This window comes from Suncus etruscus, chromosome 9, assembly GCF_024139225.1.
Source record: "Suncus etruscus isolate mSunEtr1 chromosome 9, mSunEtr1.pri.cur, whole genome shotgun sequence".
Taxonomy (NCBI): Eukaryota; Metazoa; Chordata; class Mammalia; order Eulipotyphla; family Soricidae; genus Suncus; species Suncus etruscus.
The window spans coordinates 106,835,272-106,850,727 of record NC_064856.1 but is presented as its reverse complement, the minus strand read 5'-3'; the positions used below and the strand labels follow the sequence as shown (position 1 = coordinate 106,850,727).

General features: G+C 49.8%; 2 protein-coding genes across 3 annotated transcripts; both read left to right on the top strand.

Annotated features, from left to right (window-relative positions):
* The first annotated feature begins 398 nt into the window (after positions 1–398).
* Positions 399–6,660, top strand: LOC126017618 (general transcription factor II-I repeat domain-containing protein 2-like). 2 transcript variants are annotated; one of them, XM_049779633.1, is made up of 3 exons: positions 399–647; positions 2,329–4,272; positions 6,551–6,660. In XM_049779633.1, the coding sequence occupies exon 2, from the start codon at positions 2,331–2,333 to the stop codon at positions 4,266–4,268; it is 1,938 nt and encodes a 645-aa protein (XP_049635590.1). In that variant the 5' UTR covers positions 399–647; positions 2,329–2,330; the 3' UTR covers positions 4,269–4,272; positions 6,551–6,660. The 2 variants fall into 2 exon arrangements, with proteins under 2 accessions (XP_049635590.1, XP_049635591.1); XM_049779634.1 differs by lacking the exon at positions 6,551–6,660 and having other exon boundaries at positions 2,329–4,310.
* Positions 6,661–10,766: 4,106 nt separating this feature from the next.
* On the top strand, positions 10,767–15,343 carry INTS5 (integrator complex subunit 5). The gene is made up of 2 exons (XM_049779589.1): positions 10,767–10,864; positions 12,279–15,343. The coding sequence occupies exons 1-2, from the start codon at positions 10,785–10,787 to the stop codon at positions 15,247–15,249; spliced, it is 3,051 nt and encodes a 1,016-aa protein (XP_049635546.1). The 5' UTR covers positions 10,767–10,784; the 3' UTR covers positions 15,250–15,343.
* The last annotated feature ends 113 nt before the right edge of the window (positions 15,344–15,456 follow it).

Genomic DNA, 15,456 nt, shown 5'->3' with positions numbered 1-15,456 from the left:
ACCACCGTGTGCCACATGGCTTCTAAGCTAAGCAGCCTCTCTCCTGCTCCTCTGCATCCATCCTAGTTGCTTTCCTATTTCCCTCTCCCCCTTCCCCCCAGCCTCTCTATTATCCTCTATCCAGGGGTCAGCAACCTGTGGCTCCAGAGCCACATGTGGCTTTTTTGAATATTTGCTGCAGCTGCAGCTCAGAGAGCAGCCCAATAGCAGGGGGGCGGGCATGTGACTCTTTTGTAGCTTTGCAGTGAGCCATATCAATAGCAGGGTTGGGGAGCCATATCACTCACCTCCTCCAGTGGCAGGTTTCCAGATTGCCCTGGCTGGGCAACATGACAGCGTCATTTCCTGGCCCAGCCTCCTTCTTCACATCACAGCCTGTGATGTCACTGAGGACACGCTAAGCGCGCACCTCTGAGATGGGGAGGAGGAGTCTGCTGTAAGGAAAGAGAGAAGTGCTGGCAGAGGGGACACTGAAAAATAATAACAACAACCAAAAATAGCAATAAAGAGAAAAAAGGGAGAAGGAAAAAGAAGACAGAGAGGACTGGAGTAAGACAAAGAAGGCTTGCAGTTGTGACTGTTACTGGGAGTCGGGCCAGTACAGTGAGTGGAGAACAAGGGTCTGGAAGAGAAACATCAGCAGCCAGGTACAAAAAAATGTAACAGATATTAATTTTTGTTGTTGGTTAAGCATGGGAGACAGGTCCTTTCGTAAAGTGACACTGTAGAAAAGTTGTGGCTGGCTGGTCCGATGGCAGTGGTTTATCACAATGGTCGGCAAGCTTTAATGAGGCTCCTCTGCATAACCAGAGTCCTGGTTTATCAGAACTTATTAAGGTTATATTACAAAAGTTGGTATATAACCTTCCCACTGCTCAATTTGACTGGCCTAAAAAAAAAAGAAAAAGAAAAGTTGGGGCCGGGAAGGTGGCGCTAGAGGTAAGGTGTCTGCCTTACAAGCGCTAGCCAAGGAACGGACCGCGGTTCGATTCCCCCGGCATCCCATATGGTCCCCCCAAGCCAGGGGCGATTTCTGAGCACATAGCCAGGAGTAACCCCTGAGCATCAAACGGGTGTGGCCCAAAAAAAAAAAAAAAAAGAATCTTAAGAAAGAAAAGTTGTGGCTATTCTATCAAAATTTTTAAAATAAATTATTGTTTACATTTTATGTTCAATTAATTTAATTTGATTTATGGAATATTGGGGAACCTGATGAAATTTTTTTTTTTTTTGGTTTTTGGGTCATGCCCAGCATTGTTCAGGGGTCACTCCTGCCTCTACACTCAGAAATCGCTCCTGGCGGGGCCGGAGAGATAGCACAGAAGTAAGGCATTTGCCTTTCATGCAGAAGGTCAGTGGTTTGAATCCTGGCATCCTCTATGGTCCCTGAGCCTGCCAGGAGCGATTTCTGAGAGTAGAGCCAGGAGTAACCCCTGAGTGACCTGGGTGTGACCCAAAAAACAAAAAACAAAAAAAAAAAAAGAAAAGAAAGAAATTGCTCCTGGCAGGCTCGGGACCATATGGGATGCCAGGATTCGAACCAATGGCCTTCTGCATGCAAGGCAAATGCCTTACCTCCATGCTATCTCTCCGGCCCCATGATGAATTTTTTTTGTTGTTTGTTTTGTTTTTCAGTTTTGTTTTTTTTGGGGGGTCACACCCAGCAGCGCTCAGGGGTTACTCCTGACTCTATGCTCAGAAATCGCTCCTGGCAGGCTCAGGGGACCATCTGGGATGCTGGGATTCAAACCACCGACCTCCTGCATGAAAGGCAAATGCCTTACCTCCATGCTATATCTCTAGCCCCTCCATGATGAATTATTTTTATGGCATGCATGGCTCACTAATTTACACAGTTTTTTGAGCCTGATGAATTTTTTTTTAAATAAGGTGACTTGTTAATGTAATGTTTATTTCTTATTTTGTTTTGTATTGCTTTGTTTTTTGGGGTCATACCCGGCAGCGCTCAGGGGTTACTCCTAGCTCTACGCTCAGAAATTGCTCCTGGCAGGCTCAGGGGACCATATGGGATGCCGGGATTCGAACTACCGTCCTTCTGCATGCAAGGAAAACACCTTACCTCCATGCTATCTCTCCAGCCCCATAATGTTTATTTCTATGAGGAGGAGTAATCCTGAGATGGTCAAACAAAGAAATAATAAAAAAAAAGTGGTAAAAATTATTTTTATAATGATGAGGCTAACATTAAGCTCTCATTATCAATTATTATTTACATCAAACACTGGTTATGGTTTATGGTACACTGGGGCCCTGATTAATTTTATGATTTCTTATTACATTCCTGTTGTTGACCTGCTGGTATGCTAGTCATGGATAAAGGCAAGAAGAGAAAAATTCATGAAGAAAACAGAATGTTTAATGATACATGGACGGAATCATTTGCATTCTCTCCTGACGAGATTGGTTTACCAGTCTGCTTAATATGTGGTAAGAAATTAGCAAACAACAAAAAGTCGAATGTTGCAAGACATTTCCAGAATAAACACACAGCTTTTGCTGAAAAATATCCAGACGGAGATGAGAGACGAAAAGCCGTTGCCGAACTTATGAGGAAGGTTGATAGGAGCAAAACTAATCTCAAGATGTGGATGAAGTTTGCAAATTCAACAACATATGCTAGTTTTGTGGCTGCTCAGGAAATAGTCAAGCATGGGAAGCCATTCACAGATGGCGAGTATATAAAAGAAGCATTCGTTAAGGTTTCAGAGCATCTATACCAGGACTTCAAAAACAAGAATGAAATTGTGCAGAAAATTAAAGACATGCCTCTTTCAGCAAAGACTGTCAAAGATAGAACACTAAAAATGGCAGAAGACATTAACAAACAGCAAATTCAAGACATCAATTCAGCTGTGGCCTACTCCATCGCCTGTGATGAGTCCAAAGAGAAAGGTGATCTTGAACAAATAGTGTTGTTCTGCCGATATGTAAACTATTTGGGGCCACAAGAAGAACTGATTGAGCTGATACCACTAAAAGACCAAACAAGGAGTGAGGATATCTGTAAGGCTGTCTTGGACTATTTAAGTGCTAAAAAAATAAGCACCAACCATCTGGTCTCAGTAGCTACTGATGGGGCACCTAACATGAGAGGAGCACAGAAGGGCTTTGTCGCTTTACTGCAGAAGGCTCTGGGTAGAACGCTGCTGTCATTTCATTGCATCCTGCACCAAGAGGCATTGTGTGCTCAAACATTTCCCCCGGAATGCACAAAAGTGATGGACGTGGTTATTCAGATTGTTAAGAAGATCATTATCTTAAAGGGTTTAAAAAACCGCCAGTTCCATTTGCTTTTGGATGAGGTGGACAGCACCTATTCTGACCTCCTGCTCCACAACAAGGTCCAGTGGCTGTGCAGAGGCGAGGTGCTAAAACGCTTTGTCGCATGTTTAGAAGAAGTAAAAACTTTCCTGGCCAGCAAAGAGCTCACCTTTCCTGAGCTGGAACAACCAGAATGGCTGGAAAAATTACATTTTATGGTAGACATGACAGCACATCTAAACACACTAAATACAGCCCTTCAGCGAAAAGGAAACACAGCCCTGAATATGCTGGAGGAAGTTTTGGCATTTGAGAGCAAGTTGACAGTGTTTGTCAAAGATTTACAGAGAGGTACCCTGTTTCACTTTCCCTCTTTGAGAGAGTTCAAACAAAGTCACGGTACGATAAATTTGGATGATTTGAAGTCTGCAATCACCACAATGCAAAATTCATTTGCGACACGATTCTGTGAGTTCAGAAAGGAAAAAACCACATTATCCTTCCCTGTTACTCCCCTGGCGATCGATCCATCCTTATTGAATATGACTGCATTTGTAGGTGTAAGTCAACCTGATCTTGAAATGGAACTGGCCGATATAGTCAATAAAGATATATGGGTGTCCACGTTCAAATGCTTGACCGCTACTCTTGAAGACGTTGCCCGTCAGAAGGCCATTCTGGCTCAAAATCATAAATGGAGTGATATTGAAAACCTTCCCAAACAGGACAAACTTATATTCGAAACCTGGAATGCCATCCCCAATACTTATCTAAACATGAAAAAGTATGCATTTGGAGTCCTGTCGATCTTTGGCTCGACATATCTATGTGAGCAGGTCTTTTCCAACATTAACTCTATTAAAAACAAACACCGATTACGCCTCACAGACGATAGCTTACAAGCCTGTGTGAAAATGAAGGTAACGTCTTACAGCCCTGATGTGCAGATACTGTGTACTGAGGTTCAGGAGCAAAAATCTCATTAAACAGGTAAATCAAATATTTTAATTGGCTATTAATTTGCACAAATATATATATAATTTTTTTTTTTTTTTGGTTTTTGGGCCACACCCGGCGTTGCTCAGGGGTGACTCCTGGCTGTCTGCTCAGAAATAGCTCCTGGCAGGCACGGGGGACCATATGGGACACCGGGATTCGAACCAACCACCTTTAGTCCTGGATTGGCTGCTAGCAAGGCAAACGCCACAGTGCTATCTCTCCGGGCCCTGCACAAATATATTTTACATTAAGTGAAAAAGTTCTTTTTTTTTTCTTTAGATCTACAGCTAGCTGCACAATCCTGTATATAGCATTAAGATAAAAGATAGCACAGATGGGGCCGGGCGGTGGCGCTAAAGGTAAGGTGCCTGCCTTGCCTGCGCTAGCCTTGGATGGACCGCAGTTCGATCCCCCGGTGTCCCATATGGTCCCCCAAGCCAGGAGCAACTTCTGAGCACATAGCCAGGAGTAACCCCTGAGTGTTACCGGGTGTGGCCCAAAAACCCAAAAAAAAAAAAAAAAAAGATAGCACAGCGGCGTTTGCCTTGCAAGCAGCCAACCCAGGACCTAAGGTGGTTGGTTCAAATCCCAGCATTCCATATGGTCCCCCCTGCCTGCCAGGAGCTATTTCTGAGCAGAAATCCAGGAGTAACCCCTGAACGCTGCCGGGTGTGGGCCCCCCCCCAAAAAAAAAAAAAAGATAAGAAACTATGTGTGCAGTGCTGTATTTGTTTTAAGTGTCCCAATGGCTTTGCGGCTCCCAGGTTTGGTTTGTGTGTGTATGTGTGTGTGTTTGGGCCATGATGCTCAGAGGTTACTCCTGGCTATGTACTCAGAAATCGCTCCTGGCTTGGGGGACCATATGGGACACCGGGGATCGAACCATGGTCAGTCCTAGGTTAGCGCGTGCAAGGCAAATGCCCTACCTCTTGTGACACTGCTCCGACTCCCGGCTCTCAGGTTTTTTTTACCCCCCTTCAGAAACTAGTCCAAGTGACTCTTTATGTCTTAAAGATTGCAGACCCCAGGGGCCGGGTAGGTGGCGCTGGAGGTAAGGTGTTTGCCTTGCAAGCGCTAGCCAAGGAAGGACCGCGGTTCGATCCCCCGGCGTCCCATATGGTCCCCCCAAGCCAGGGGCGATTTCTGAGCACATAGCCAGGAGTAACCCCTGAGTGTCAAACGGGTGTGGCCCAAAAACAAAAAAAAAACAAAAAAAAAAACAAAAAAAAAAAGATTGCAGACCCCTGCATCCCAAACAATAGCCCCTCCAGGGTGTGGGTGGGCCTGACCATCCAGGTGAGATTAGCATATGGCATTTGGGAAGGGGAAACAGCCGGGTATGGCCCAGAAATCAAAAGAATATATATATAATTTTGGTTTTAGGGTCACACCTGGTGGTGCTCAGGGGTTACTCCTGGCTGTCTGCTCAGAAATAGCTCCTGGCAGGCACGGGGGACCATATGGGACACCGAGATTCAAACCAACCACCTTAGGTCCTGGATCGGCTGCTTGCAAGGCAAATGCCGCTGTGCTATCTCTCCGGGCCCCAAAAAATATTTTTTTGTTCGAATCCCAGCATCCCATATATCCCCTGTGCCTGCCAGGAGGAACCCCTGAGCGTTGGAGGGTGTGACCCAAAAACCAAAAAACAAAACAAAACAAAACAAAAAAACAACCTAGCAATGCTCTGGGGTTAATCCTAGTTCTGCATTTAGGAATCATTCCTTGTGGTGTTCAGGAGACAGTATGGGATGTTAGGGATTGAACCTGGGTCGACCATATGTACGACAAATGTCCTACCTACTCACAGTGCTCTCTCCAGCCCCCAAACATATTGTTTAAAGAGGTCGGAGAGATAGCATTTGCCTTGCATGTGGCCAAAACAGAAGGGACCTCGTTCGAGTCCCAGCATCCATGTGGACCCCCAGCCTACCGGGGCAATTTCTGAGTACAGAGCCAGGAGTGGCTCCTGGGCACTGCTTGGTGTGACCCATCAAACAATTAATCATAAGTAAATGAAGTTAAAAATAAAGTTTAGGGGACAGAGAGATAGCATGGAGGTAGGGCATTTGCCTTGCATGCAGAAGGATGGTGGTTCGAATCCTGGCATCCCATATGGTCCCCAGAGCCTGCCAGGAGCGATTTCTGAGGGTAGAGCCAGGAGTAACACCTGAGCGCTGGTGGGTATGACCCAAACCCCCCCCAAATATATAAAGTTGTTATATATGCATATATGTTTTATATATAACATATATATGTATATATAAAGTTGTTTTTCAGGGACTGAAGAGATAGCACAGCAGTGGGGCGTTTGCCTTGCACACAGCCAATCCAGGACGAACAGTGATTCGAATCCCAGCATCCCAGATGGTCTCCAGTTGCCTGTCAGGAGCAATTTCTGAGCGGAGAGCCAGGAGTAACCCCTGAGCGCTGCCGGGTGTGGTCCAAAAACCAATAAATAAATTTAAAAATAAATAAATAAAGTTGTTTTCCTCCCAATAAAAAGGTCATGCTGCATTTGAATGTCTTGCCTCTTTAGACTTCAGTCTGGAATAGTATTCCTACCTTGTTTTAGATGACTTGTATTTGTATTTGCATGATTTTTTATTTTATTAAAATAGGTCTAGGTGGGCATATGCAGTTTTAGGGTTTACTCCTAGCTCTGTGCTCACATATCACTCCTGGTAGGACCCTGGGGATTATATGGGGTATCGGGGTTTGAACCTGGGTTGGCCGTGTGCTAGGCAAGCACCTTACTTGCTGTACTGCTATAGGATGTGTTTGAAATGTTAAGATTGTCTCCAATTTGCAATTGTGCTCAATTGCATTTTGTCAGGAGGTCTGTAGTGCCAGTGTATTTCATTTTTGGTGACTCTAAATGTACTTTGGAATGACACTACAGCAGGGAAGGCTCTTACCTTGTACTTAGCTTATACTGGTTTAATCCCCAGCACCCCATATTGTCCTCTGAACCAGTAATCCATGATCTTAGAGCTAAGTGTGCCCCCCCCCCCAAAAAAAAACCCAAAACTTGGTTAAGTGAGTTAGATTTCTTAGCTATAGGGGTCACTTTTCCCTTTATAATTAAAAACTAATGTATGCGGTGGAAACTGGATATTTATTGATCTAATTCCTATGACCCAATTCTCGGTTATAGTGGTATGTATTACATTAAACATAAGTAAAATGATTTATAGTTTATCTTTCATGAGCTTAATTGGCACTTGAGAATATAGCCTCCCTCCCTCCCTCCTTCCCTTCCTTTCTTTCTGCCTTCCTTCCACAATATGGGATGCTGGGGATTGAACCTGTGTCTGCTGTGTTCAAGGCAAGTACCCTATCCACTGTAGTATTACCTCTCTACCCTTTGATCTATTTTTTTGTTGTTGTTGCAATTTTGGAACAGACCATCCAGTTCATTACACATCAAAACATGTTCACTAGAATTAGTTACTGTCTCAATGTGGTGGATTTCTTTCTATTCTATCATTTGTTCATTCTTATTCACTTGATATAATCTCAAAAGAAAATTCCTTTATTTTGAGTTTGGGGCTACTCCCAGTTCTGTGCTTGGGACTATATAATGCCAGAGACCAAATCCAGACTCCTGCATGTGGGGCTGGAGAGATAGCATGGAGGTAAGGTGTTTGCCTCGCATGCAGAAGGATGGTGGTTTGAATCCCGGCATCCCCTGTGGTCCCCGGAGCCTGTAGGAGTGATTTCTGAGCCTGGAGCCAGGAGTAACCCCTGAGTGCCACTGGGTGTGACCCAAAAACCAAAAAAACAAACAAAAAAAACAGACTCCTGCATGCAAAGCATATAATTTAACTCCCCTTCTCTTTCAATTAGTGTAGGGGATCAGGACAATAGGACAGTGGCAGGGCATTTGCCTTCCATGCAGCCAGTTGAACCAGGTTAGGACTCAGATATCCCATATGGTTCTGCGAGCCTGCCAGGAGTGAGTACTGAGTACAGAATCAAGTATAACCCCTGGTGTGGCCCCAAAACAAAACAAAACAAAAAATCTGGGAAATGCAGGGTTCAATGTCCACCACTGCATAATCCCTCACACTGCCAGGCATCTTACTATACCTCCTGAAGAATAGTCCTAGAACATGTTGGGTGTCACTCCTTCCCCCCACAAAGACTGGAGCACATACTTTGCATGCAGCAGCACCACCACCAGGAATGCCCAACCCCCTGAGTATATTAAATTAAATTATATTAATGTTTTCAGGCCAGAAAGATAGTACAGTGGATAAGGTATTGACTTTACACATGCTGGACTCCATTTTTATCCCTGGCAGCACACATGGCTCACTAAACACTGCCAGGAGTGATCCCTGAATACCACAGAGTGCAGCACCCAAATGAAAAGGATAAAAAAGAATCAACAGGGGCCGGGCGGTGGTGCTAGAGGTAAGGTGCCTGCCTTGCCTGCGCTAGCCTAGGACAGACCCCGGTTCGATCCCCCCGCGTCCCATATGGTCCCCCAAGCCAGGAGCAACTTCTGAGCGCATAGCCAGGAGTAACCCCTGAGCATCACTGGGTGTGGCCCAAAAACCAAAAACCAAAAAAAAAAAAAAAAAAAAAAAAGAATCAACAAACTGGAAAAAAAAAAACCACTAAATTGTGTTAAGGTGTTTTTATTAGCAAATCCCATATAGTGCTTACCACTGCAAGCATAATTTCTACCTATATCAGGATTATATTACCAGTTCCAATGTTCTCAACAACCTTATGGGGTGTTGGTATGGATCCACATTTCCAGGAGAGGAAGCTTAGCTTCGGGAGCTACAGGGCTAAAGAGATAAGACAGTGGGAAAGGCCGGCCACTGGTAGGCCAGGTTTCAAATTCAGGCTCCATATATGGTACCTGGAATGATCCTTGAGCACAAGGACTGGAGTAAGCTCTGAGCATAGTCAGGAATGGCCTCAAGCCAGTAAATAAGGGGGCGAGGAATAAAAGCTACACAGCTAAGAAGTGGATTGGCAGGTACCTGATCAGAAAGATGGTTGGAATTTGGTTCTGATGAGGGATACGCTGAAGATGGGACCACCTGACAGACCAGCAGGTGGGGGAAGTCCAAGGCTGGAAGAAGTGGGGAGAGACCAGCCCAAATAAGGAGACTGGTGGAAAGACTTGGGGAACCTACCAGGGCTACCCTGACACTTTCTGAAAAGCCAACCCGATTTACTTCAGGATGTCTTCCTTTTTTCTTTCATTTTCATACTTTCTTTTTCTTTTGTTTTTGGATCACATCCATCAATGCTCAGAACTTAACTCCAGACTCTGCACTCAGGGATCACTCCTGGCAGTGCTCTGGGGACCATATGGGATAGGTGGCAGGGATGGTACCCTGGTAAGATGCTTGCAAAGCAAACATCCTACCTGCTGTCCTATCGCTCGGATCCCCCCTCTTCTTCCTCTGAGTTTTCTCTTTGTCTCTTTCCCCTTCCTTCATTCCCTTCCCTCAAAACGACTGTCAGTGCCCAGTTTCTTTTTTCTTTTTTTTGGTTTGTTTGTTTTTGGGTCACACCTGGCAGCACTCAGGGGTTACTTCTGGATCTGCGTTCAGAAATCGCTTCTGGCAGGCTGGGGTGGGGGGCGGAGAACACCAAATGGGACGCCTGGATTCAAACCACTGATGGTCCTGGGTTGACTGCGTGCAAGGCAAACACCCTACCTATGTGTTATCTCTTTAGCCCCATCAGTGCCCAGTTTTAATGAATCCAGCGCATCCTTTTAACAACCTATTTTTGCAAAGGAACAACTTAGATAAAGAATAAAATTACAAGGCTGGAAAGATAATACAGCGATTAGAGGGCCTTTGTCCTGCATGCTGACACTAGTTTGATCCTCCCTCCCCATCCCATAGGGTTTTCCAAGAGTGATTCTTAAATACAGAGCCAGGAGTAACCCTTCCTATGCCCCCAAGCCCTTCCCCTATTAAAAAAATTAATAAATCAGAGGGGGCAGAGATAGCATGGAGGTAAGGCATTTGCCTTGCACGCAGAAGGACGATGTTTGAATCCCTGCATCCCAGATGACCTCCCAAGCCTGCCAGGAGCAATTTCTGAGTGTACCCAACAAAAAACAAAACAAAACAAAACAAAACAAAACAAAACAAAGAATGAATGAATGAGTGAATGAATGAAATCGGGTAGGTCCCGGATTCTTAGGGGTTCCTCCTGGTTCTACACTTAGAAATCACTCCTGACAGGCTCGGGGGACCACATGGCATGTCGGGATTCGAACCACCGACCTTCTGCATGGAAGGCAAACGCCCTCCCTCCGTGCTAGCTCTCCGGCCCCCGGAAGTCCGTCTGTTGCGGTTCCCCCTCCCGGGTCCGGAACCAAAGTGCGCGAGTGGCGGGCGGGCGTCGCCGGAGCGCTTTTCCGGGGAGGCGCAAGAGGCAGGTTCCTCCCGGGCGGGCGGCCAGTGCGCATGCGCTGCCTGCGCTTCGCTGCTCCCGCCTCGGGCTTGGGCTCGGGCTCCGGGATGTCCGCGCTGTGCGACCCTCCCGGGGCCCCGGGGCCCCCCGGGCCTGCCCCGGCCGCCCACGGTCCCGCGCCGCTCAGGTAGTCCGAGCTTCTGACATTTCCCCTTCTCACCTTACCCCAGTTCTTGGCACCGACCCCGATCGTGCCGCGAGGACTCGCGTCTGGGTCCCCCGAGATCCTGGGTGAAGGCGGCTCACCATTTGGGGCTCCCTCTCTGGATCTCGGGGTGCCTCCTCCCCGCAGCTCCCGGAGCCTCGACAGCCCGCAGCCCCGCTTGGCTTTTCCAAGAGCTCTTGGAGGGAGGGCTGCCTTGCAGAGCTGAGAAGAGAACCCAGGCACCCCCTGACTTCTTGGGGGACCAGGCCCAGACCAGAAACCCCCAGGCTGGTCCCTTTCTTTTCTTTTCCTTTTTCTTTTTTCTTTTTGCTCCTGCACAGACACCCCTTAAGGGTCTTGTTGCTCTTGGGGGCATCAGGGAGCCTGGTCAGTTAGTTGCACGGGATGCTACTCCCTGCAGCCTTGCAGCCAAGAGACTCCGGGGAAAGGATTTCTGCCTCTTTGCATAACGCAGGCATGGAGCTTCAGCTTCAGCTTCAGCGGGGACAGGGATGCTGGAAAGCATCCTCTTGTGTGCACTGGGAACACCCCCCCCCCCCCCGATTTCTCTGCACCAGGACAGGACTTAGAGGACGTTGGGAAGTGAAAGTTCAAGTGGCAGCAGGCAGAGATAAGATGCTGGCAGAATGTGGGGAGAAACCTCCTGCCAGAGGGGAGCCCTCTCATGGGGCTCACAGTTTTGTGCTCCCCTGATTCTTCGCACTAAATTGCAGCCTTCAGTAGGAGAGCACTTGTGTTGCCGGGTGTGCGGGAGTGCTCAGGTCCTCCTCTCCCCCAGTATTTTGAACGTGTTTTTAAAATATATAGGGAATGTAAGCCACTCATGTTTATTTATTTTGATATTTTTATTGGTTTTTGGATTTTGGGGGGGCCGCACTCAGCGGCACTCGGGTTATTCCTGGCTCTTCACTCAGAAATCGCTCCTGGCAGGCTCAGGGACCATATGGGGTGCTGGGGTTCCAACCTGGGTCTGTCCTGGGTTAGATGCTTGCAAGGCAAATACTCTACCTGCTGTGTTGTGCTTTACTGTGCTGTTGCTTTACCCACTAATGTTTATTGAGTACCAGACAGCAGATACGGGGTTCCAGGTTGAAAAGCTCACAAGTGGTTAATACATTTTTGGAGCTCATTAAGACTGATGATGATGTGACTGCAATTTCTTTGTAAAATGGTCTCACCGTAGGGTTCCAAGTTATAATCTGTGTTGCAGTAACTCATGTGAAGTGATTCAAGTAGTACCTGGCAGACTCCTGAGTTGTTTAAAATGGTTTAGAATAAATGATAGAATAGCATTTAGCGAGTGATGAGTGTGTGAATGTTTTTAATAAATAATTAATGGTTTTAATCTAAGTTTGCTGCTTTTGCCTCCTTACAGTGCCCAGGAGCTGTCCCAGGAAATCAAGGCGTTTCTGACTGGCGTGGACCCCATTCTGGGCCACCAGCTCTCTGCCCGGGAACATGCCCGCTGTGGCCTCCTCCTCCTCCGCTCTCTGCCACCCGCTCGGGCTGCGGTGCTCGACCACTTGCGAGGGGTCTTTGATGAAAGTGTCCGTGCCCACTTGGCTGCTCTGGAAGAAAGCCCAGTACCCGGCCCCCCTCACCTCCGCCCACCACCACCCTCCCATGTCCCTGCGGGGGGGCCCGGTCTTGAGGATGTGGTCCAGGAAGTCCAGCAGGTGCTGTCTGAGTTCATCCGGGCCAACCCAAAAGCCTGGGCACCAGTGATAAGCGCGTGGTCCATTGACCTCATGGGGCAGCTGAGTAGCTCATACTCGGGCCAGCACCAGCGTGTGCCCCACGCCACTGGCTCCCTGAATGAGTTGCTGCAGCTGTGGATGGGCTGCCGGGCCACCCGCACGCTCATGGACATCTATGTGCAGTGTCTCTCTGCTCTCATTGGTAGTTGCCCAGATGCTTGCGTCGATGCCTTGCTGGATACGTCTGTCCAGCATTCGCCTCACTTCGATTGGGTGGTGGCACACATCGGCTCCTCTTTCCCTGGCACCATCATCTCCCGAGTCCTCTCCTGCGGCCTCAAGGATTTCTGTGTTCACGGTGGGGCTAGTGCTGGTGGTAGTGGCGGAAGCGCTTCCCAAAATCCCTCTGCAGACTCCTTTCCTGGATCTCCTGCTCTCCCTGCGGAGAAGCGGGTGCCTAAGATTGCCTCAGTGGTGGGCATTCTTGGGCACTTGGCTTCCCGCCACGGAGATAGCATCCGGCGGGAGCTCCTTCGTATGTTCCATGAGAGCCTGGCTGGTGGCTCCGGGGGTCGCAGCGGGGACCCATCCCTGCAGGCCACAGTTCCTTTCCTGCTGCAGCTTGCAGTCATGTCACCAGCTCTGCTGGGCACTGTGTCAGGGGAGCTGGTGGACTGCCTGAAGCCCCCCGCCGTGCTCAGCCAGCTGCAGCAACATCTGCAAGGGTTCCCCCGCGAGGAGCTGGACAACATGCTGAACCTGGCCGTGCATCTGGTGAGCCAGGCCTCCGGGGCCGGCGCCTACCGCCTGCTGCACTTCCTGGTGGACACCGCCATGCCGGCTTCGGTCATCACGACGCAGGGCCTGGCCGTGCCGGACACGGTCCGCGAGGCTTGTGACCGCCTGATCCAGCTGCTGCTGCTCCACCTGCAAAAACTGGTTCATCACCGGGGCGGGTCTCCCGGGGAAGGGGTGCTAGGCCCACCCCCGCTGCCCCGGCCTGTGCCCTTCCTTGATGCCCTAAGGAACCATGTTGGAGAACTGTGCGGAGAGACTCTGCGGTTGGAACGGAAGCGATTCCTCTGGCAACACCAGCTTTTGGGGCTGCTCTCTGTCTATACCCGGCCAAGCTGCGGACCTGAGGCCTTGGGCCATCTGCTGAGCCGGGCCCGGAGCCCCGAAGAGTTGAGCTTAGCAACCCAGCTATACGCAGGGCTGGTGGTCAGTCTCTCTGGCCTCCTGCCCCTGGCCTTCCGAAGCTGCCTGGCTCGGATACATGCTGGGACTTTACAGCCTCCCTTCACCGCCCGGTTCCTGCGCAACTTAGCACTGCTAGTAGGGTGGGAGCAGCAGGGTGGGGAGGGCCCAGCAGCACTCGGGGCCCGATTCGGGGAGTCGGCCTCTGCCCATCTGTCTGACCTGGCGCCTCTCCTCTTGCATCCCGAAGAAGAAGTAGCCGACGCCGCTGCCTCCCTTCTGGCCATCTGTCCCTTTCCCCCGGAATCCCTGTCCCCCTCCCAACTCCTGGGGCTGGTGCGAGCTGGGGTGCATCGCTTCTTTGCCTCTCTCAGACTGCACGGGCCCCCCGGGGTGGCTTCGGCCTCGCAGCTTCTCGCCCGCCTCTCTCAGACCTCCCCAGCCGGCCTCAAGGCAGTCCTGCAGCTGCTGGTCGAGGGAGCTTTGCATCGGGGCAACACAGAACTGTTTGGAGGAGAGGTGGATGGGGAGGATGAGACGCTGTCAGTGGTCTCAGCTCCTTTGACCTCTGCTTCCCTGTTGGACACGAACCGACGTCACACTGCAGCAGTGCCCGGTCCCGGAGGCATCTGGTCAGTTTTCCACGCCGGAGTCATCGGCCGGGGCCTCAAGCCACCCAAGTGCGTGCAGCCCCGCAAGCCACACGAAGTCATCTATAACACCCAGAGCCTCTTCAATCTCCTGGTGCGCTGTTGTAGTGCCCCGGGGAGCACCGAATGTGGGGGCTGCTGGGGAGCACCCACCCTGAGCCCGGAGGCCGCCAAAGCCGTGGCAGTGACCTTGGTGGAGAGTGTGTGTCCAGATGCAGCAGGTGCTGAACTGGCCTGGCCTCCCGAGGAGCACGCCCGGGCCACCGTGGAGCGGGATCTCCGCATCGGCCGACGCTTCAGGGAACAGCCCCTGCTCTTCGAGCTGCTGAAGCTGGTCGCCGCTGCCCCACCAGCCCTGTGCTACTGCTCGGTGCTGCTCCGGGGCCTGCTGGCCGCCCTGTTGGGCCATTGGGAAGCCTCCCGCCATCCCGATACAACCCACTCCCCCTGGCACCTGGAGGCCTCCTGCACCCTGGTGGCCGTCATGGCAGAGGGCAGCCTCCTGCCACCAGCTCTGGGTAACATGCACGAGATATTCAGCCAGTTGGCCCCTTTTGAGGTGCGCCTGCTGCTGCTCAGCGTCTGGGGGTTTCTCCGGGAGCACGGACCCTTGCCCCAGAAGTTCATCTTTCAGTCGGAGCGAGGCCGCTTCATCAGGGACTTCTCCAGGGAAGGTGGCGGCGAGGGAGGAGCCCACCTGGCCGTCCTGCACAGCGTCCTCCACCGTAACATCGATCGCCTGGGCCCTTTCTCCGGTCGGTTCCAGGCCCCATCGTCCACTTTCCTTCGGCAGGGCACATAGCTTTTCTTTGCGTCTAGGCTGCAGAAAAGCACAGGGAGTTTATTTAAAGCAGAGATCATCTGGAGGGACAAGGGGCTGCAGAAAAAAATAAAAATAGAAATGGAACTTTTGTCTCATCAAGGCCTTGCAAGGCCTAAAGAGCGCTGTCACTTTTTTCCCCCCTTCCCCACTTTTTTTTTTTGTTGTTATCTTTTATCCTTTACTTTC